This window comes from Ciconia boyciana, chromosome 1 (assembly GCF_034638445.1).
Source record: "Ciconia boyciana chromosome 1, ASM3463844v1, whole genome shotgun sequence".
Lineage (NCBI taxonomy): Eukaryota > Metazoa > Chordata > Aves > Ciconiiformes > Ciconiidae > Ciconia > Ciconia boyciana.
Window position 1 is genome coordinate 4289126 of NC_132934.1, and position 18237 is coordinate 4307362.

At 40.2% G+C, this 18237-nt stretch overlaps 1 protein-coding gene across 3 annotated transcripts in view; it reads right to left on the minus strand.

Moving 5' to 3' along the window:
- Positions 1-18237, minus strand: part of MKLN1 (muskelin 1) — a 110188-nt gene that overhangs the window by 70285 nt on the left and 21666 nt on the right. The window contains exons 3-6 of one of the 3 annotated variants that reach the window (XM_072857264.1): positions 16170-16312; positions 14659-14747; positions 8422-8531; positions 3979-4171 (exon numbers count right to left, since the gene is read on the minus strand). In XM_072857264.1, coding sequence (XP_072713365.1) covers positions 3979-4171; positions 8422-8531; positions 14659-14747; positions 16170-16312 — 535 coding nt within the window. Of the gene's footprint in view, positions 1-3978; positions 4175-8421; positions 8532-14658; positions 14748-16169; positions 16313-18237 lie in introns of those variants that run through there. The other 2 variants (XM_072857274.1, XM_072857281.1) reach the window with 2 other exon arrangements.

Consider the following 18237-nt stretch of genomic DNA (forward strand, 5'->3'; position numbering starts at 1 on the left):
TATGGGGCTGACTTGTCAACAGATAAACACATAGCACATACTGACACAAGAGCTGCCAGAAGGAACATCTCGGTCCCCAGAATGCTAATACGAAACTAGCAGATCCTCAATCCATTTCAAGCAGCTTTCTATGTCTACAGTAGCTGCAAACAGTTCAACTAAGTAATTTGCACTCCACATACTCTCTGTAGGAATATTAAGCAGATTTTTTCTTCAATAATATAGGCCGTCTGAAAGCTATAGGAATGAATCCAAATGTGAAGCATTTGAACCAAGTCTGTGAACCATCTGAGATTTAGGGAACCTTTTATTTTTGAGAGGAAGTCAGGCAGCTGCCAGAGTTTCCATTTGCCCATTTTCTAAGTGTAATGCACAAGTCAAAAGAATCTGCGGGAAAAGTGTGGCTGCCTGCCACTGAGCTCTCAAAAGAAATCATCTGGTGATGTGAGGTGGAAGACAGCGTTCATCATTAGCAATGCAAAAGAACAAGAGTTAGCTCTGCTAGCACTAATTCTTGACCACCTACTCTTTTTCTACATGACTAAGCCTATGGAAATAGCCTGCGAGAGATGCATCGCATTTCACTTTTTGAATACCTACCGCTGCAAATATTAGCCTCTACAGAAGACATTTTAGGCTGAACTGAGTGTGCAGTATCTCTGTCAACCTCATTGCACTGTTACTTGTTCCTTTAAGGCAACAAACTCTCAGATCAGCAAGAGGTCAGAAATTCACATATTCATGTCCAGTCTGTTACAGAACAGTTCGCTCTTTGAACCATTTCAGGGATAATTTAAGGATCTGTGTATCTCAATTAACTCTATGCTTCAACTACACTACACGGACCATACACAGGACTAAAGTTAATCTGCTTTTATTTGGAAAAACAACACATCAGAGAGGAGTTCAGTTGTAAGAACACCCACACCTTAGAGACTAAGCAGCAAGCTATGGAGACTTCACAACAAAGCTGCTAAGAAAGTAAAATGGTAAAATGCTGGGTGCTAACGAGCCTCTTTCAAACAGAGGAGCTTGAAAGAGATGCAGAACTGAGTAAGGACAGGTAACTGTGGAGGACCACAGGGAGTAGATGGTAGCAATACTATAGGAGAACGTGTTGAAGGCTGAAAACATCTATTCCCATCCTACCAAGAAGGAGGATCCAGGTGTTAAATACCGGCTACATTCAACACTTTGACTTGACTGACACTTTGTACAACTCCAGACAAACTATTCCAGCTGCAGTTTCAGGTTTTTCATGGCTATCAAAAGAGGTTTGTCCTATCCTCACCCCCATCATAGCCCAATTAGCTCCCTGACCTGGTTTGCCATGTACCACCACGAGCACCAGTGCCAGCAAGCAAGAGAGGGGCCAGGGGACGCGCTGTCCTGAGTAAGGGCAGGACTGACCCAGTTAGTAAAAACCTGCAGTTGTGTTGGCTTAAAGCAAATATGGGATTCAGCCTCAGTGTCTCAGGATAGATGGCACTTCTCTCCGAAGGGTGCTGGGAGGCTAGAGAGCTTTAAATGGGCACAAAAGCTGAAGACAGCATAAAGAATTGCAGAAGGATGGGGGAAGGAAGGTTAATGTATTCAAAGACAAGCAAAATCATTAAGGATGAGCAATGGAGCAACGGGAGATGCGTACACTTACATTTAACTTCAGCTAGCCAGGTGCCGGATTAAAAGGAAGCAATATAAACATCCCCATGCATATTATTCTGTCCCTCAGAAGCAGTGACAAAACTTAATGATGCTACTTGAAGACTCTCCTGCTATCCACAGCCTGTTACTAGAAATACCTGCTTCTGTATTTGCTGGAACAAAAAAGAAGGACTGATAAAACAAGCTACAGCGTATTTCTCTAGTTTGCTTAAGCGATCCCGAGTTCCCCAGACTCTAAAAAGGGACACAATTACAAGAACCAGGGAAGCAGGATTATTCACATCAAATCTGACAAGAAGCAAGCGTCCGCTTGTCAGACAGTACAAGACCCACAGTTTTCTACCAGGCAAGTCCTTTGCCAGTACTTCCACATCTGGAAAAGCTGAGCACTGCAGACAGCAACACGACTCTCAACGTACAAGGGGAAACAGAAGCACCACCTCAGCTCAAGTCCTAGGGGAAAACCGCTGGATAGAACAAATGCAGTATGTTAAATATTTAAGTAGTAAAAGAAATCAACATATAGCAGCTCAAAAAATGAGGCCAAACACATTCACTTCATTAGTGCCCAAGAAAAAAAAAAGGTCCATTTTTGAGAGAACTTATTCAGCACATTCTAGACCTCTAGTGAAATTTCATTCAAGAAAATTTCTACTATAGTCTGCAATGAAGTGGAAAGAGGACGGCCTCTAGGTATCGACGAGATTAAGCCACAACCAAGGCAGCAGACCAATGCATTGACAAAATCATCACCATCAGCATATAGCACCCCTCTGGCTCTCAGCACATCCTGCCCCATATTGGCGGGCTCACCAGCTCCCCCCAGGCACTCACATCTCTGAGAAACACTGCAAAGACAGTAACAGCCAACCACAGCTCCGTTGCTTTCTCATCCTGCAACCCTCACTTGCCCTTAAGATTCAGGGGGAAGCTGCCAGTTGCAAAATGCCCCTGCATTGCAGGAAGCTGTTCACGCTCCCATCCCAGACAACAACACTACATTGTCTCAGGAGGGCAGGCAACACTCAGGAGGGCGAAGATGAACACTGGCACTTCTCAGACTCAACACTTGTAGCTGCTCAGGGTGCTCAGCGCAAGGCAGAGCTCAGCTGTTCTATCTATATAGTTGAGAAACCTTGAGCCAAAACCCACAGAAAGCCATTTACTGCAGTTTTTGATGACCTGTTGCAAGAAGCTCCCTAACATTGGGCTTAGTTGAACAGCTTATTCACTAAGAGATGATGGATTTTCATGGAAAACAAACCTTGATTTTAAAAGCTACCATTTCTATCATATCCTGAGAACCACTTCCAACTTTATTGGTACAAACCACACTGATGGAGTCAAGCAGGTATGCCGGCATTTATCCAAAAGGTATTACAAAATGACTGATTAGCCCAGAATTAGAAAAAACATCTCTAGTGCCAGATATCCATGAAATTGGTCCACTAAGCCCCTAACTCTACTGGCATCAGACACAAGGTTCTCTTCTTATGCCAGTACTAGTTTCCCATAAAGAGCGACTGCACATAGTCAAAAAGCACTACACTCACAGCCAAGAGCACCTCTGTTTTATCAGATTGTGATCCAAAACCACTGCACAGGTCTTGGGAGACACTTGAGTGCAATAGCCCAATTCTTTTTGTATCCCATTCTATCAACAGAAAGTACATCTCTCCAATTTTAGGAGTTGAGAGCTGTTTACATGCAGTGCTTGTAAGGCAAGTTTCCAAGTAGAAAATTAATAGTAGTTACAATGAAAGCAGCTGCCAATGTCCTGCTCTGCAAGGGAAGACAGCCTCTGCCTCCAGTCACTGTGACAACTTCTACATCATTCTCCAAGGACTACTTACCCCGTAGGCAAAGACAGCATTCTCAATTCAAATACAGCTGAGAACTTCTGCTGAAACACCAACTAGGTGGTAAGCTCTAACCAGAAGATACAGATCATTACTGAGAACTCAAGTTCTATGCTTCCCTTCTCACCACTCCAGTGACTTTTCTGGTAGTTATGCTCACCTTCAGCTTGCCAGCCATTTACACGAAAAACTTGTCTTTACTCAATCTTAAGTACACCACGTTATCGCTGGGGGAAAGAGACTCCAGAAGTAACAGTGATAATAGATTTCATGACACTTTTTAGCCTTCATCATACACATACTCACAAGTCCAAAAGTTGACAGTACACCACACTAGATATAAATAGCACATGGACTAGCCAATTCTACTACTAAGTACATTAACATTCAAAGCAATAACATTTCAATGCTTTTTTTTTAAAATTAATACACCAGCCCCTTCTGATTCTCTTACCATTCACAGCTTTTTCTATCAGTTCTTCACAAGCATCAAAGTCTCCCTTCAATACCAGTTTGTCATGCAGGTCTGTCAACATAGGGTGCTCCAGAGCAATCTTGGTTTTCTTCTGCAGTGACTCAAAAGCTTCGGTGTAGTTGTGCTGACGAAAATGCTTTAAGCAAAGGCGAATGGCTTCCTGTTCACGGTACTACTGGAACACAAGAAAACCTATGAGACATGTAGATTTTTCTTTTACCAGCACTGCTGGGAACTACCTCTGAACCTGCTTGGAGACAGAAGCAGGATCTCTTACACACGCTGCACATAAATTGCTCATGAGCTTACAGAGGAACGCTATATGAAAGACGTTACAAGCTGTGCAGGCATTTACTTTCCAACAGTATAGAAATTATACAACTTGATATCATCCAATTTAGTAAGCATACAAGAAGAGAGCGCACAGTATCCCAGATCTCTGGAGTGACCATTACTTCCCCCCCATCTGCTTGGCCCTGCTGTTCGAGGCCTACACAAAGTACAGAGCAGGAAAAAGCCTTCGCTATCAGCGTTACATAATTTGATTGTATGACTCTTATATAACAAAATAATTTAGAAGAGTAAGTAGGTCACAGCTTTTCTAGAAGCAGAAGAAAAAAAAACCACACAAGAATAGGAATACTTGCAATGACCACTGCTCCTGCAACGAAAAGGCAGAAGGCAAGGCTGACCCCCAAAGCCTGCAGGTTTGCGAGGGTTTCGGATCAATGGCAGCAAGAATTTACATGCACGCCAGAGTTATATCTTCAAAATATTCCCATGCATCTTGAAGCAGAAGCCCTGCTTTCATACCGCAGATGAGCCAAAGCTGCCTATTTCCCACTCAGTGATGGGAAGGAGTGAGAAAGGCTACAGAAACCCACGCTGGGTCAAACATCCAGGCACAGAAACGTGAAGGAATAGTAAACTCTGAGTAAGAGCTACAGCTTGTGCTGTTAACCTACCAAATCATGCACTGCGTTTTCAAAGCTGCTAACAATATGCATAAGTAACACAGATTTTTAAGTTGGTAAGTAGCAGAACCACTTATTCTAAATAGACTCTTTAAACCTAAATTCTAAGGCATTCGAGAAAAAAAAAAATCTCAATTTCCATCTTGAATACACATCTACTGTGGTAAAAAGCAAATTTAACTTAAGGATCTATAAGACTGATCTAATTACAGACAAAAGATTTTACTCCTAAATGGAGACCACTGCTAACAGTGAAGTTTATGGTATTTAAATGAACAGAATCTTTCTGAAAACCTGGAACTAACACTAACATTCAACAAAAATTAGTGCTCTTGAAATAATGGCTCTATAGCAAGAATCTCAAACTGAAGCAGCTAAAAAGAAACACGGCCATGTGCTATATTTTTAGTTCTTAATCCATCAGTATTTCACAGCTGCAAATAGCCAGAACTATGCATTTTTAGAAAATCAGTTCCCAGCCCACATGAAAAAGGCCAAGGACACGTACCAATAAAAATGTAAGACTGTGGCAAAGGAATATTAAAGCTAAAACAGAATTTTACAGCACAACTGGAAAAAAACGCCTTTTTTTTCCCCCCAAAGAGATACCTAAGACATTGTCTTTCAGTGAATGTTCACTTACATCAGTCAAGGCCAAAACCACATTAGATTCTTTGTTCCTCAAAGGGATAGCAAGCAAAAGGATAGCTGCACACCAGTAATAACCAGCTTCTGCACTTCCAGCTCCTCTAGTTTAGACATTAGACAAAATTCAGACTTGGCTTATTTCCATTGAGCCTCTCATGACTGACAGACTTGGCTCATAACAGATCATAGAATCTTCATGAGTGGCTTTGTGCTCTGAGTCAGCGTGAGGACTATTTCTGGTTACGAAGCACACAAATGACAGCGTGGATGCAGGTTGGCCACTTGATGCAATATAAAAGTTTGTATTTAAGTGACATCATAGTAGTACTTCAGAAGTTAAATGTTAAAAACTTTTTTTATACAAAAGCATGTATAAAAAGTATATAAAAGTTTCCTTTTTAAATGCTGTCATACAGGTTTAAAGAGATCACAACCCAAATAATAGCTTTGATCTGAAGCTGTAAATAATTCCTATGGTTAAAAACGTAACAAGAGCATGAGACTAAGATACTAACGCTGTCAAATACACTAGTAGAATTAAAAATATCTAAGTGTTCATTATCAAAACTAAAAGTGATAGCCATCAATAAACTGCCACTTCTTAGTTAGAATCACAGAATCATTTAGGTTGGAAAAGACCTTCAAGATCATCAAGTCCAAGCATAAACCTAGCACTGCCAAGTCCACCACTAAACCATGTCCCTAAGTGCCACATCTACACGTCTTTTAAATTCCTCCAGGGATGGTGACTCCACCACTTCTTCCATGGGCAGCCCATCCCAACGCTTGGACTAGTTGCTGAAGTATGCCCAGTCTTCAGTAAAAGCAACGTGATGAGGCTTTCAGGCAGCAGTAGGCTGAGCTGGACAGCAAGGAGAAAGCAGTAGGGAGGGAACTGAGGATTGTGCTTGCTGCTTTGAGTCCTGATCTGTTACCTCCGACTAAACGTCCCTTTCCTGAAGGGAGTGTTGTTGGTTGAAGCACACACAACAAAAAAAAAGGATGGGCAACTTCGTGTAGAACCTTCCTCTCATCTGATGTCTCAGGCAGTAAAGAATCATTACATTTCAAAGCCTTTGAGACTTCCAAGAACATGCATGAAAATATTCACACCATTCTCAAAGAACTGGAAGAAACAGGTCAACCTTTCTACCTTTCCACAAATATGGGTCAGCACATATATCGTCCTATGAGGATCCAGCAACAGCAGCCTCTCAGGACTGTGAGAGAAGAACATGAGTGAGACATGCCCTCATCACCAAAATCTTGGCAACTGATCCTAGTAGAGCCCAAACAATCATGACTAAGTTTCTGCCTTGCTGCTTTAGGGCTCTAAGCTTTAGAAGAACAATGCTGGCACCCCTTGAAGAAGCTGTCACTACAAACACGCTGACCATGAAAAGTGTCGATTCCATGGGTAAGATGGAACAAAACAGATGCCGACATCATCATCAGATGGCTCCTGACCAAAAAAAACCAACCTTCCTGATTGCAGCAACTGGTCAAAAATGCCAGAGACACCACCATGTGCACAGGCAGCAGAAAGAAGTACCAAAAACCATCAGCAGCCTCTGTCAACCAGACTTATCAGAATTAGACATCAGTCATCAGCAGACTAATGACCACAATACCACTTTAATCATAAAGCACCTACAGACAGCTTCCACTGTGACTGTTAATGCTGTTTTTAAATGCTTCATGAAGAAGCTTGTGATGTTGCTATAAACATGTATGAGCCAGATAGCATGGCCACAGGGTTCTTTACCATACTGGCAACACCATAAACTGGTGAGGGAGCCTTAGTACTATCGCTCACAATCTTTATCTCCTTTTAAGTTTTCCTTTCTGGAAGCAGAGATATGCTGCTCCACTACCCAGTCTTATTCAGCTGGGAAGGACATCTTCTCTGTACCACAATATGAATTTCATGAATTGTTCCAGAAGATCTATGCATAAAAAGCAGCGACAAAATGAATTCTGGTTGTCAGTGTGCACTTCCCTCCCACAGGAGAGGCATCTGTTGTATTCAATTAAATACAGTTTATACAAATAATGTTTAGAACCCTTTGAACTTTCTGTCTATCAAAGTGACAAATGGTATAAATCATCTCATCTCACAGTCCAGTGGCATCAGCTCCCCTCTGTTCCAGAGTATTCAGCAAAATGACAGTAAGAGGGAAACAGCAGAAGTGCAAGGAGCTGCAACAGGAAACACACCGATGTGTATTCTCCTTAAAACAAGCTCATTTTTTACACCCTGTAACAAAAGCTGCATATGTAACCCAAAAGGCTCTAGGCTCACATACAGCTCTACAGAAGGACTGGTATGGTAAAAGAATGACTAATCAAAAGGCAAGAAGGAGAAATAGAATCTGGCTTTGTTAAGATTCATTTCTCTTCCAATACAAATATCATTTTACTAATACTGTCCTCTTTGACTCAGCGTTCCTTTCTTTATGTTTTTCTTGTGATGTCTACCTAGCAAGTTTTTTTTGTAGGGTTGTTTTTGGTTTGGGGTTTTTTTGTGGTGGTGGTGGTTTGGGGGTTTTTTGGGGTGTTTGTTTGTTTTGGGGTTTTTTGTTTGCCTTTTTTTTTTTTTAAGAGAACAAGCAGATACAATTCAAAAAGATTCACTTTGAGTCAAAGTCAGCCACGTGGTTTGTTTTAATGATGTGTGTTTGTTGTTTTAATAGCTGATATCCAAGGAATGAAAAGGTCACATAATTGCAGTAAGAGAAGTTTCACAAGACTCTGAGACTACAAATCTTCAAACAAACAGGCACCTAAAATTCAGGCCTACCTTGCTGTACCAGTTGAGGCACGGTTGGACCACATCTGGATCATCAATGCCATTAAGTTCAACATACCAGATACTAAAATTGAAGCTAGGTCCCCAGGATAAGAGTGGAACTGGAGAAGAAAGGAAAAGGAGAAAAAGGATGCATAAACATCAAACAACCACTGCTTTAGTCTCATCAGGCTATACATAGTACTATTTCAACAGAATGCTTTTAAAGGTTACACGAAATTCAGTATTTCTGATTTGACATAAGTTCTAGTTTGTTTAAGTAAGCTTAGGAAAATTACCATATACGTCATGTTAAAGTTGTCATTTAAAGCAACCTGTGCCGAGCAACATTAACACAGCAAATCATTACAAAGCAGAAGCTTGCTTTAAGCAAAAGAGCAAAAATACTATCATTTAAAACAGCTCAAAGAGGCAATAAGCTTTGACATGGATGGGAATCACGAGCATACTAGCGACAGTATTTGCTCCTCATAGTACATTTATTTCTACATTTGTCAGAAACAATTATTTTCCCTAATGGTGAAGACAAGAAGCTTGGGTATTTTAAATTTTACAAAATTAGTAACGTCTGCAAGTTGTGGAGGAGAGAGGGAGGGAAAACTGTCAGTTTCCAGTTTAAAAATTGTATCTAATTTTTTTTTAAGCGTAAATCTGTACCGCTTTTGGGCTAATACTGTTTTATCTGTGTATTGGAACAAACAAAATATTAAATGACCTGTGAAACACACTTCAGCCTCTCACCTAAGGCTTCTCTACCACTCTGTTAACATCTATGGTCTTGCACTGATCTAGTGATTAACCTGCAGGTTAAGACCTGGTTTTCCTTTTCAGAGCAACTCCAATCCCCAGAAAATTTTTGTGTGAACTCTGACTCCTTAAAATAGCAGTGAACTCAAGTGGTTTCATTTCAAATACTTTTGCTTCCTTTTTATTTGACCATAACTGATAAACAGAAAAATATAGTATTAGAGATGAATGAGTAGTCACCAGCAACAGCATGGAGTCCACTACTTCCTCCCTTCCACAGAAACTATTTTTGCCACAGAGAAATTGCTTGTTGTCTTTCAAACCACTATGAAATACCATTGAGATTAACTTGTTGAACTAAGGGTTTTCTGACTGACTCCTTCAGGAAACAAAAACCAAAATTTGTCTTAAAGTTGTTCCTGAGCTCTTAAAGGTTCTTAAGTATTTATATTTCAAACAAGCTAGATCTATTATTTTCTGCAATGTGTTTGGGTGAAAAGCTTATGTTCAAACACATGATTTTCTAAATTTTAAAGGGTGTGTCTACAAATCTATTGCTAAAGGCTCATGACAACTTCTGGGAACAGTAATCAAGAGGAGATTTTTAGAAAAGACCCAAAGAGACTTTGAATATGTGATTCTTAACTGATTTTAATATCCATAAGTAGGTACTTCACATGTTAACAGCTCTCAAATCATCCTGTTCAAACAATTTCTTTCTACTTGATTGTTCAGCATACAAAGCAAGATGCTTTCAGAGCAGTTCCTAGTAGGTGCATATTTGTGGAGACAGGAGAGAAGTGACCTGGTCAGAAAAACCAGGTCACCTGTCTTCCGTCCACATTGCATAGCTCTGCCCAAGAAACTTCTTTCTTGCTTAGTTTTGTCCTCCAGACAAGATGAGTGCTGCCAATATAGTACCTTAATACCATAAAACATTACTACTTTTAAATCCAAGTACACAGATAAGTTTAATCCCAGATATCCCACCTATTAAGGCAGCAAACTGACAAAATACACATAAGGGTAACACCTTTGATCTGTCTTCAGACCTGACTACACAGACCAAGACCAAACTGAAGTTTAATTTGGTATTTGCTCAGCTATAAAAAAAATCAAAACCTATCTATCAGCTTCTTGCACTGAAACACTGAACCAAACCACAGACCATCTCAAATGGACCAAGACCATAAGTTTCCTTATGGTGAACCTGAGGCCAGTTTCATAACACTGGGTGAAGAACCAAACCCAGGTATTACCACCTTCCCACCTCATTCCAGAAAAAAAGCAGAGGTGTCCACCTCTATTTCTTTTAAGCAGTTCTTCTCAGAAATTATACCAACTTCTCCTAGAAAAATGTAACAATTCACCCTCTTATCTTGGTAGCCGACTACAGCCTGAACATGCGTAAGAATCCTGGGTAGCTATCACCACAAAAAAATGCAAAGCCATCAACTTGCTAACACTTCCCCCCCTTCATTAACTCAGAGCTTTCAACGATCTTGTTTACAAGAAGGAAACAAAATTCCAGAAATGGTGATTTAAACATCAAGATTCTCACGATGCAATCACCTTCTTTAAGGAAAACACAGACGTGAAGTTGTATAGGGAACGCAGTGCTGCACAGGCAGAAAAAAATGAATTTCATCTTTTTAAACTACTCCACAGGAGTAAGAAAAGAAACAAAGTGTAAGAGTTGAAACTGTATCGTGATTTCTATTCCCTTAGCAAAGACCAAGTGTTCTGCTGGATCATCTCCCCATTTTTGAACCTCTTCCCTGGCTCCCAGGCTACACGAAGGAGGCACCTATCATCCTTTGCTTTGTCCTCTCCTTTTTGAGGCCTCCATAGGTGTGCTTAGCTCTTTAAACAAAACTCCTTTTAGAGCAGCCAGAATCTAACTTAGACCTGGAACAAGGAGACACTAAGTGCAGCATGGAAATAGAAACAGTCACACAAACAGTGATAAGCATTACTTGTCAGTGTGACACGCAAATCTCATTTTTATCTTTGCACAACGTTTGGAGGTAACAGCACTCTAGGATGCTGGGCACGGATACAAGCCCTCCTGGGTCCAACTCCGTTTCTTTTCTCACATCTCCCAATGGCTGGTTTTCGTGTCTCCTCCCCTTCACCCACTTCAGACTTCACACCGCAGCCTAGGTAGACACAACCCGACCAGAGCTTCTGCAATAGCAGAGAAACATCCTCCTCTAAAAGTCAGTGAATACCCTACCCTGCAACACAGCTGCACAGGCCACATCTTACGCTATCCACCGTTTGCTATATTGCTTTTCTCCCCACACACACACCTTTGAGGGGGAAATACACTATGATTAAAGGCGTTGAATCTGAAGCCTAAAGCCACAGTTACTTCTCCAGTTTTTACGATAAAGCCGCCTCAGAATGGTTTTTTGCTGCACGTACTAAAGCAATCCACCCTGAAACGCATGTAACTGTTCAGACCAGCTGAATTGTCACTCCACAGTGAGGTGCCCCGCAGAAGAAAAAAAATAATAATAATTAACCCTCCAACAGAAGCAGAAGGTATTTAGGTCACTTAAACAGTTCTTTACCCACACAAGAACAATTTTAGGGGATATTTCTCAATAATCAGAAGCTATGCCTAGACAAGGACTGCAACCCTGTATACTAGACAGGACAGTAGGAGAGGCATTAAACACAGTACAATAATTTCAAATACCTCTCTCAAGCTAATTTCCGTGTCCCTCATCTAAAGGCAGTAGACACACAAGCAGCATACGTTTGGAAAAATGGAGGTAAATATGTAGTCAATACATTTAACACAGGAAACATCCATAAAGAAAGTATGCTCATTTCTATTACACCAAAGCTTAAAAATCTAGTTAGTAACTCCCATGCTAGTAACAAACTGGCATGAGAATTACACCCAGCGTTTCTTCAAGCTCTTTCATGGCAATCAGCCTTTACAACACCTTCTGCTTTCAAGAACACAGTACAAAAAAATCTCTGCTTGGAGTAACCACAAAAACAGAGCCAGAAACAAAAGCTCACAGACATTAGAAAGATTATTCTTCAATATTTTGTCCGCATAAATATCTTATTCCCCCTCCCAAGTTCTTTAATGAGGTGCTACACGAAATGTAAAAATTACTTGTCAAGTAGGTCAAAAGCCTGCACAACTGGGCATTTCAGTGCTAAGGAACTGAAGTTGAACTAATTAAACTAAGAGAAGTGCAAGTCTTTTCTTGACAAAAGGAGAATTTATTTTTTCTGCTTTCTATGAGTCTGAAGTTTCCTATAATACGTGAGCAATGGAATTTTTAGGAATTATTTTCCCCTCTCACAGATCTATCCATGTCACGTTCCTCCTGCCCTGCCCTCCCATATAAACCTCACTGTTATTAACAGTGGTGTATAGGTCAGTATGCTTATCTGCAGAATTATAAGGCAAATGCCTGATGCAAGTCACTGCCGAACTAATGCCTTACCCAAATATGCAAACCTCACTGATAACAGTAAGTTTTGCGGTGTCAGTCTCTAAGAGTCCAAAAGGGCAGATTTTGGCCTCATGTTTACTGGCAGCATTACAAGCAACACAGCACGGTATTTCGAATTTTGAGTTACTTTGGCTAGCAGCTTGGAAATTTTAACAAACTGAAAACATAGTCAAGCTGTGAATCTGAAAAATAACAGAATTTCATAATATCGTTTTGCAGTTGTTTCACAGTAAAAAACACTCACAACTTCATAAACAAAATTACACTAGCCATCAACTAGTGGTTTTAATAGGTTCTGGTGAAAAGATCATTTTAATTTCTGTCCTAGCATAAGACTTTCTTCAGAGAAGACAGCTTCAAGAAACGAAAGGCTATAGATATAGCTAAAAAGGAAAACTCATCTCAAACCGTAACTAGTGAGCACATGACAAGTTAAATAAATATCTAATATTAATGTATATAACACAGAATGCTTATTGCTACGAGGAACCCATCCCAACAAAACAAGCCATGTAACTATTAATACTATTCATGGCATGTCAGAGAAAAAATCCTGGTAGTAGAAATTAATCAGCATTTCACTTTCCTAACAAGTTTCAACTTAACTGCTACACGTCATAACATCAGAACACATTTGCTGGAATACAATTCACACATCCAGAGAAGTAGCTAGTAATCTTTCCATTCACCCCTTTAGCCCACCAGTAACTACTTGCTGTTTTCTAGCCACTGAAAAATAACATTTCCCAAAAACCTAATGCGGGAAGCTTCAGAATGCATTAAAAAAAAAAAATCAATTTAACTTTCCTGATGTAGTCAACCTTTAACTCTAACTATTCCTCTGCTCCTCTTGAGGTTTCCTAAAGCCAAGTGTTACAGATGCTTCCAAAAGCAGCAGCCAAAAACAAACCCAATGAACAATGAATTCCTCTACTTCTCTAAGAATTGGAAACACCACTATTTATGGCACACAAATGGTTACTTGATTCCCAGCCTGAAGCTTTCAATTCCTCAGGCAAACATGAGAGGAGATTCAGAAAGCTGTGTAGAAGACACTAGAGCAAAGGGCTCCGAGGGGAGCCCCTACACAGCCATTATCATCCAAGTCTTGGCAAAGGAATTACCCAATACTTCAAAACACTCTTAAATTCATCTAAATTAGCCAACAAGATCTTATCCCATTTTTCAGCAACTACCTCCCTTGCTCTATTTTTAACCTTAAACAGCTAGCTTAAAACCAGTCATTCTTTTACTATCTTAGTAGGTAGGAAGGGGAAGATAAATTTACTGAGCTACGAAAAGCTGAAAGACTAAATTCTTGGATTAAATCTAGACAATATCACTGACAGCCACTATAAGACATTTGCTCTCTCTGGCCTGCATGAAGCAAGGAAGAGAGATCCTCACCTGCTCCCATCACAAGTCACAGTAACCGGCCTTCGTTAGCACCCCCTTTAGCAAGCTTCACCAGAGAAACAAGACCAGACATCACAGGGTATAATTCTTCTTTGTCCCTGGATGTCACTTTTAGCCGGAGATGAGACGTGATTAGAGTAGCAGGAAGAGAACAAGGAAGGCTTCTGCTGTTGCTCTCTGTGTTGCGAGCGTGTTTGAGAACAAAAGACTTCAACCTTCTTCAAACTCTAGGGTTGTCAACGCTGAAACTTTTACCAGTATTTAGTTCAATGATTTTTTAAAGCTCTATATAGCAATTTATAGTAGGACAGTAAGCAGCTTCTCCAGCAATTAGTTGACTCAACAACTGTATTTCTGAAAATTACTGTATTTCGCTTTCATTCCCCAGGATTTAAGTTATGAAGCTATTATTTCTTAGTAACAGGACTTCACTGTGTTCCAATCTAACCAGCCTAAAAGATCATGAAATGGAACAGCTATTGTGGATACTTTGCCTGAGTACAATGAAGTCACAAGTGCCAAGACTGGCACAAGTATAAGAAGATATTATTTTCTACTCAGAATGCTGAAAAAATGCATTTACCTATCTTAATGAATCGACAGGGGAACATCTGTTCATCAATTTTATGCTTCAAGGTGAATGTTTCTTTGTTATAATCATTCTTTAAGCCACTGTGGGAAAAAATAAATAAGGTTACTAAATCTTACCTTGTATTTTAGGACTAGCTAATAAACGCAATCTAGGTCATGCCTGAAATGCGAAGCTTGTTTCATATTACTATGAATCATAAGTATGCATGCTGGACCAATGCCTGGACTGCTATCCACCATCTTATATCTCCCTGGGAGGCAGCACTGGCTAGTGGTTTCAGAAGGGAACTGTCATTGGATCAACGCTGCTCCCCTGCACTTGTAACCCTGCGACTTCAGCAAGCCATCTGCCTGAACCGCGCTTCTCCATTTTTAAGAGGGAGATGGACCAGCTCTCAGAATTATCACACTGCCAAAGTGCTTTGTGATCCATTTATGGGCATTACTTTATAAAAATATCAAATATTTAGTATAATTTATCAAAAATCTTAAGTCCATTTTTACTGAAGATGCAAGTACAGGTCCCAAAATAAGGATTTTTATTAAACTTCAGTATAAGTGAAATGACATTAGATATCAATAATTACTATACTACTAAGACTTTTTCCCCCGCAATTCCAGCAGCTATAATGTCAAATTGCAAGACTGGTCTATCTAAAGAGGGCCAAAGGGCAGGAAGGGTTGTGGCTACTTTCTATATGGTCTTGAAGGATACCTGCAACAAAGAACTTCCCATGTTTCTCCATGGCTACTCTGCTTGACTACAGATGATGTACACCCATACATTCCCCAGAGGTGGACTTCCCTTCAGTAGGCCTCCAAAAATAGACTAGTTCTTGCTACTCATTTCTCTTGTACTCCTAGATATTTAAATATCATTTCCCTTTCTGAAAGAGAATACTCCCTAAAAGGCCCTTGCAAATTTACATTAGCAACTGCTCAGAAGCTCTGGATAGCTTGAATAGCCAAAAGGTTCTTTCTTTAGTCCCTATCAGCACAACTACCAAATCAAACTAAACAAAGGAAAACACGGGTTATCTATTTGCTTATTTGATTTATTTACCCATTTGAAGAAAGGCAGAGCAGCTGACCAGTCCAGACTTTTACAGCTGCAACGAGGTTCTTGACATAGGCAGGTTATTTGGGCTTTTAAAAGCTACTTTAAGTTACCCATAGCCAGGGAATCGTTTCTCCTGTGTCTCAAGCACACAGAAGAAAGGAACCTCAATCCAGCACCATCGCACCCTGCTCTCAGCTCTTCCAAATCTCCAACAGTTTGCTCTCCACAAATCCTCTGTGGTTAGAGCAGAATAAGGAAGGCTTCCTGAAGTGAGTGTTGGGATTGCTGCTCTCTGACCTGACCATAAACACGTGGGCAGCTAATTGCAGGACCACAACCACAGCTCTATTACACTGTTAGCCATGTGTCTGCTTGGGAGTGAAGGGGAAGAGCATTTTGGTCCAGCCTTTATGATTACCATAGCTGAAAAAATCACATCTTACCTGGATAAGAGATCTGTCATGTTCTCCTCATTCATCCCACCAAAGACTTTAAACTTCTTTAAATTGCAGACATGCGTTTTCTCATATTTGCCAAATGTGATACTCTGGACTATGGCAGGTCTTTCAAGTTTCAGAATCAAATACTGTGGAAGACAGAACAGTGAATTTCAATATTAAAGCCAACGCTGCAAAGTATACTAAGGGAGAAGCATTACAGCCTTCAAAATTTCAGTTTACAAAGCCAGAGAATGAAAAGTTAAAATGATCCCTCCTCATTATTATATTTTCTCCTTTGTTCCTGGAATGAAGCAAAGGTTTTTTAGGAATATTACTTTAAAAGCAGTTTATCCAGGAAAAAGATTTGGTTGAATTACCTATTCCTAGCATTGCTATTCAGGGCTTACATACATTCCTTCAAGTTGGATGCAAGGCTTCCTGAAATCTGGCAAATAGGATCAAACTAAGGAGAGAAATGATTCAAACGCCCACTACAGCCTGAAACGAAACCTAAACTGAATACACAATTAGATAAATACAGTATGTTCCACATGCTAAGAGAACATCAAATTACTTTTCCTCTCTGGGCTGACACTATTTAACCACTGAACACAGACTAAGTTTCATGTGTGGCTAACATAGAAACCAACTGTTTATTAACCATACCAAATAAACCCAAGCCACTTAACTGACAATAAAGGGGCTTTACACATAAAATGATTAAAATGTTCTCCCTCGTGAACATGTGCTCCCCCGTTACACAGATGTCCCCCCCACAGCGTATGAATAGTCAGATTATTTATATTCAGGCCCCAGCCACCAGCTTCACCAGCACTGCTGGAAGAAAAGATCTGTTCCACTGGAAAAGCATATGCAGAGAAGCGCTTGCACCTTTTATTGGGGACCACTGAGCACCAAGTTTACTTAATCTTCCCCTACAAAACAGGTCTTGGAGTGAGTCTGGAGACATCCCGTTTTGCAGAATACGTGGAGTTTATACCTGAAAACAATGTGTTTAATTCTCTTCCCTAACTTCTCAGAAATAAGCAGTACACAACAGAGAAATGAGATGAAGCGCTGAATCAAAATTACTCATCATGCTGGATTTTGTTACAAAACCCTGTGATCAAGGCTGCAGTACAAGCAGATCAGTAAGGCGTTGTAGGACACCTCCCACTGCAGGCACTGCTGGTGGCCCTTTCCTCCAAGAAGCAGCACTGCCAAACCAGACATGACACAGTATTTTGAGCCTTTCATCAACATCAAGTAGAGTATTTGCACGCATGTAGCTGCTTTCTGATTCCTAAGCAGAGACTAGTACCTCTCCATAAAGTGTTGTGGGCATCACTCTGCTTGTTCCTATACAGCTTTACCTATGGGACAATCTTACTCTAGAAGTTCAGCTTATCACCCAAAAGATGCACAAAATTTCCCCTTTCATTTAGCTATCAGTCTTTCTGTCATGGCCCTATAAAGTAACTAATTCCACATCTAGGAGTGGTACTGATATCGTCTTAGAGAGCGTCAGGATTAATGTGTGATCTCAACGGCTGTTTCTCATTACATTTACAAAAAGCTTAGCTTAAAAGAAATACTTGTACATGTAGCAGTTACAGTTGATAATGCAGACTGGATAGGTACCTATTTAGAATAAGGAGGATTTACTGCCAAAGATGTTTCCAGCAACTCAAAATTTTTCAGAATGAAGAAAATAAACCTGTATCAGCACTGATAGGGTGCAAGAGAAGAATGCTTTGGTTCTTTCCCAGATTTTTCTTTTTTCTTTTTTTTTTTTTTTTGGGGGGGGGAATGGATGAAAGATTTCTAGTTTTGTGAAGAACATCCACCTCGATGTCAGAACCCACTGTTACTTTAACTAGCAGTAAGCCATGCTTTTGTTTCAAAGTACTTCCCAAACTTCAGAAAAAAAATTAACTTCTAAACAGAAAACAGATTTTCTAAAACAGAGAAAAGGAAAGGATGAGCGAAAGGATGGTCCTGTAATGAGCAAGGCAGTACTTGATACATGGCACAGCCCGCTGCCAAAATTCCCATGCAGAACAGACAGTAC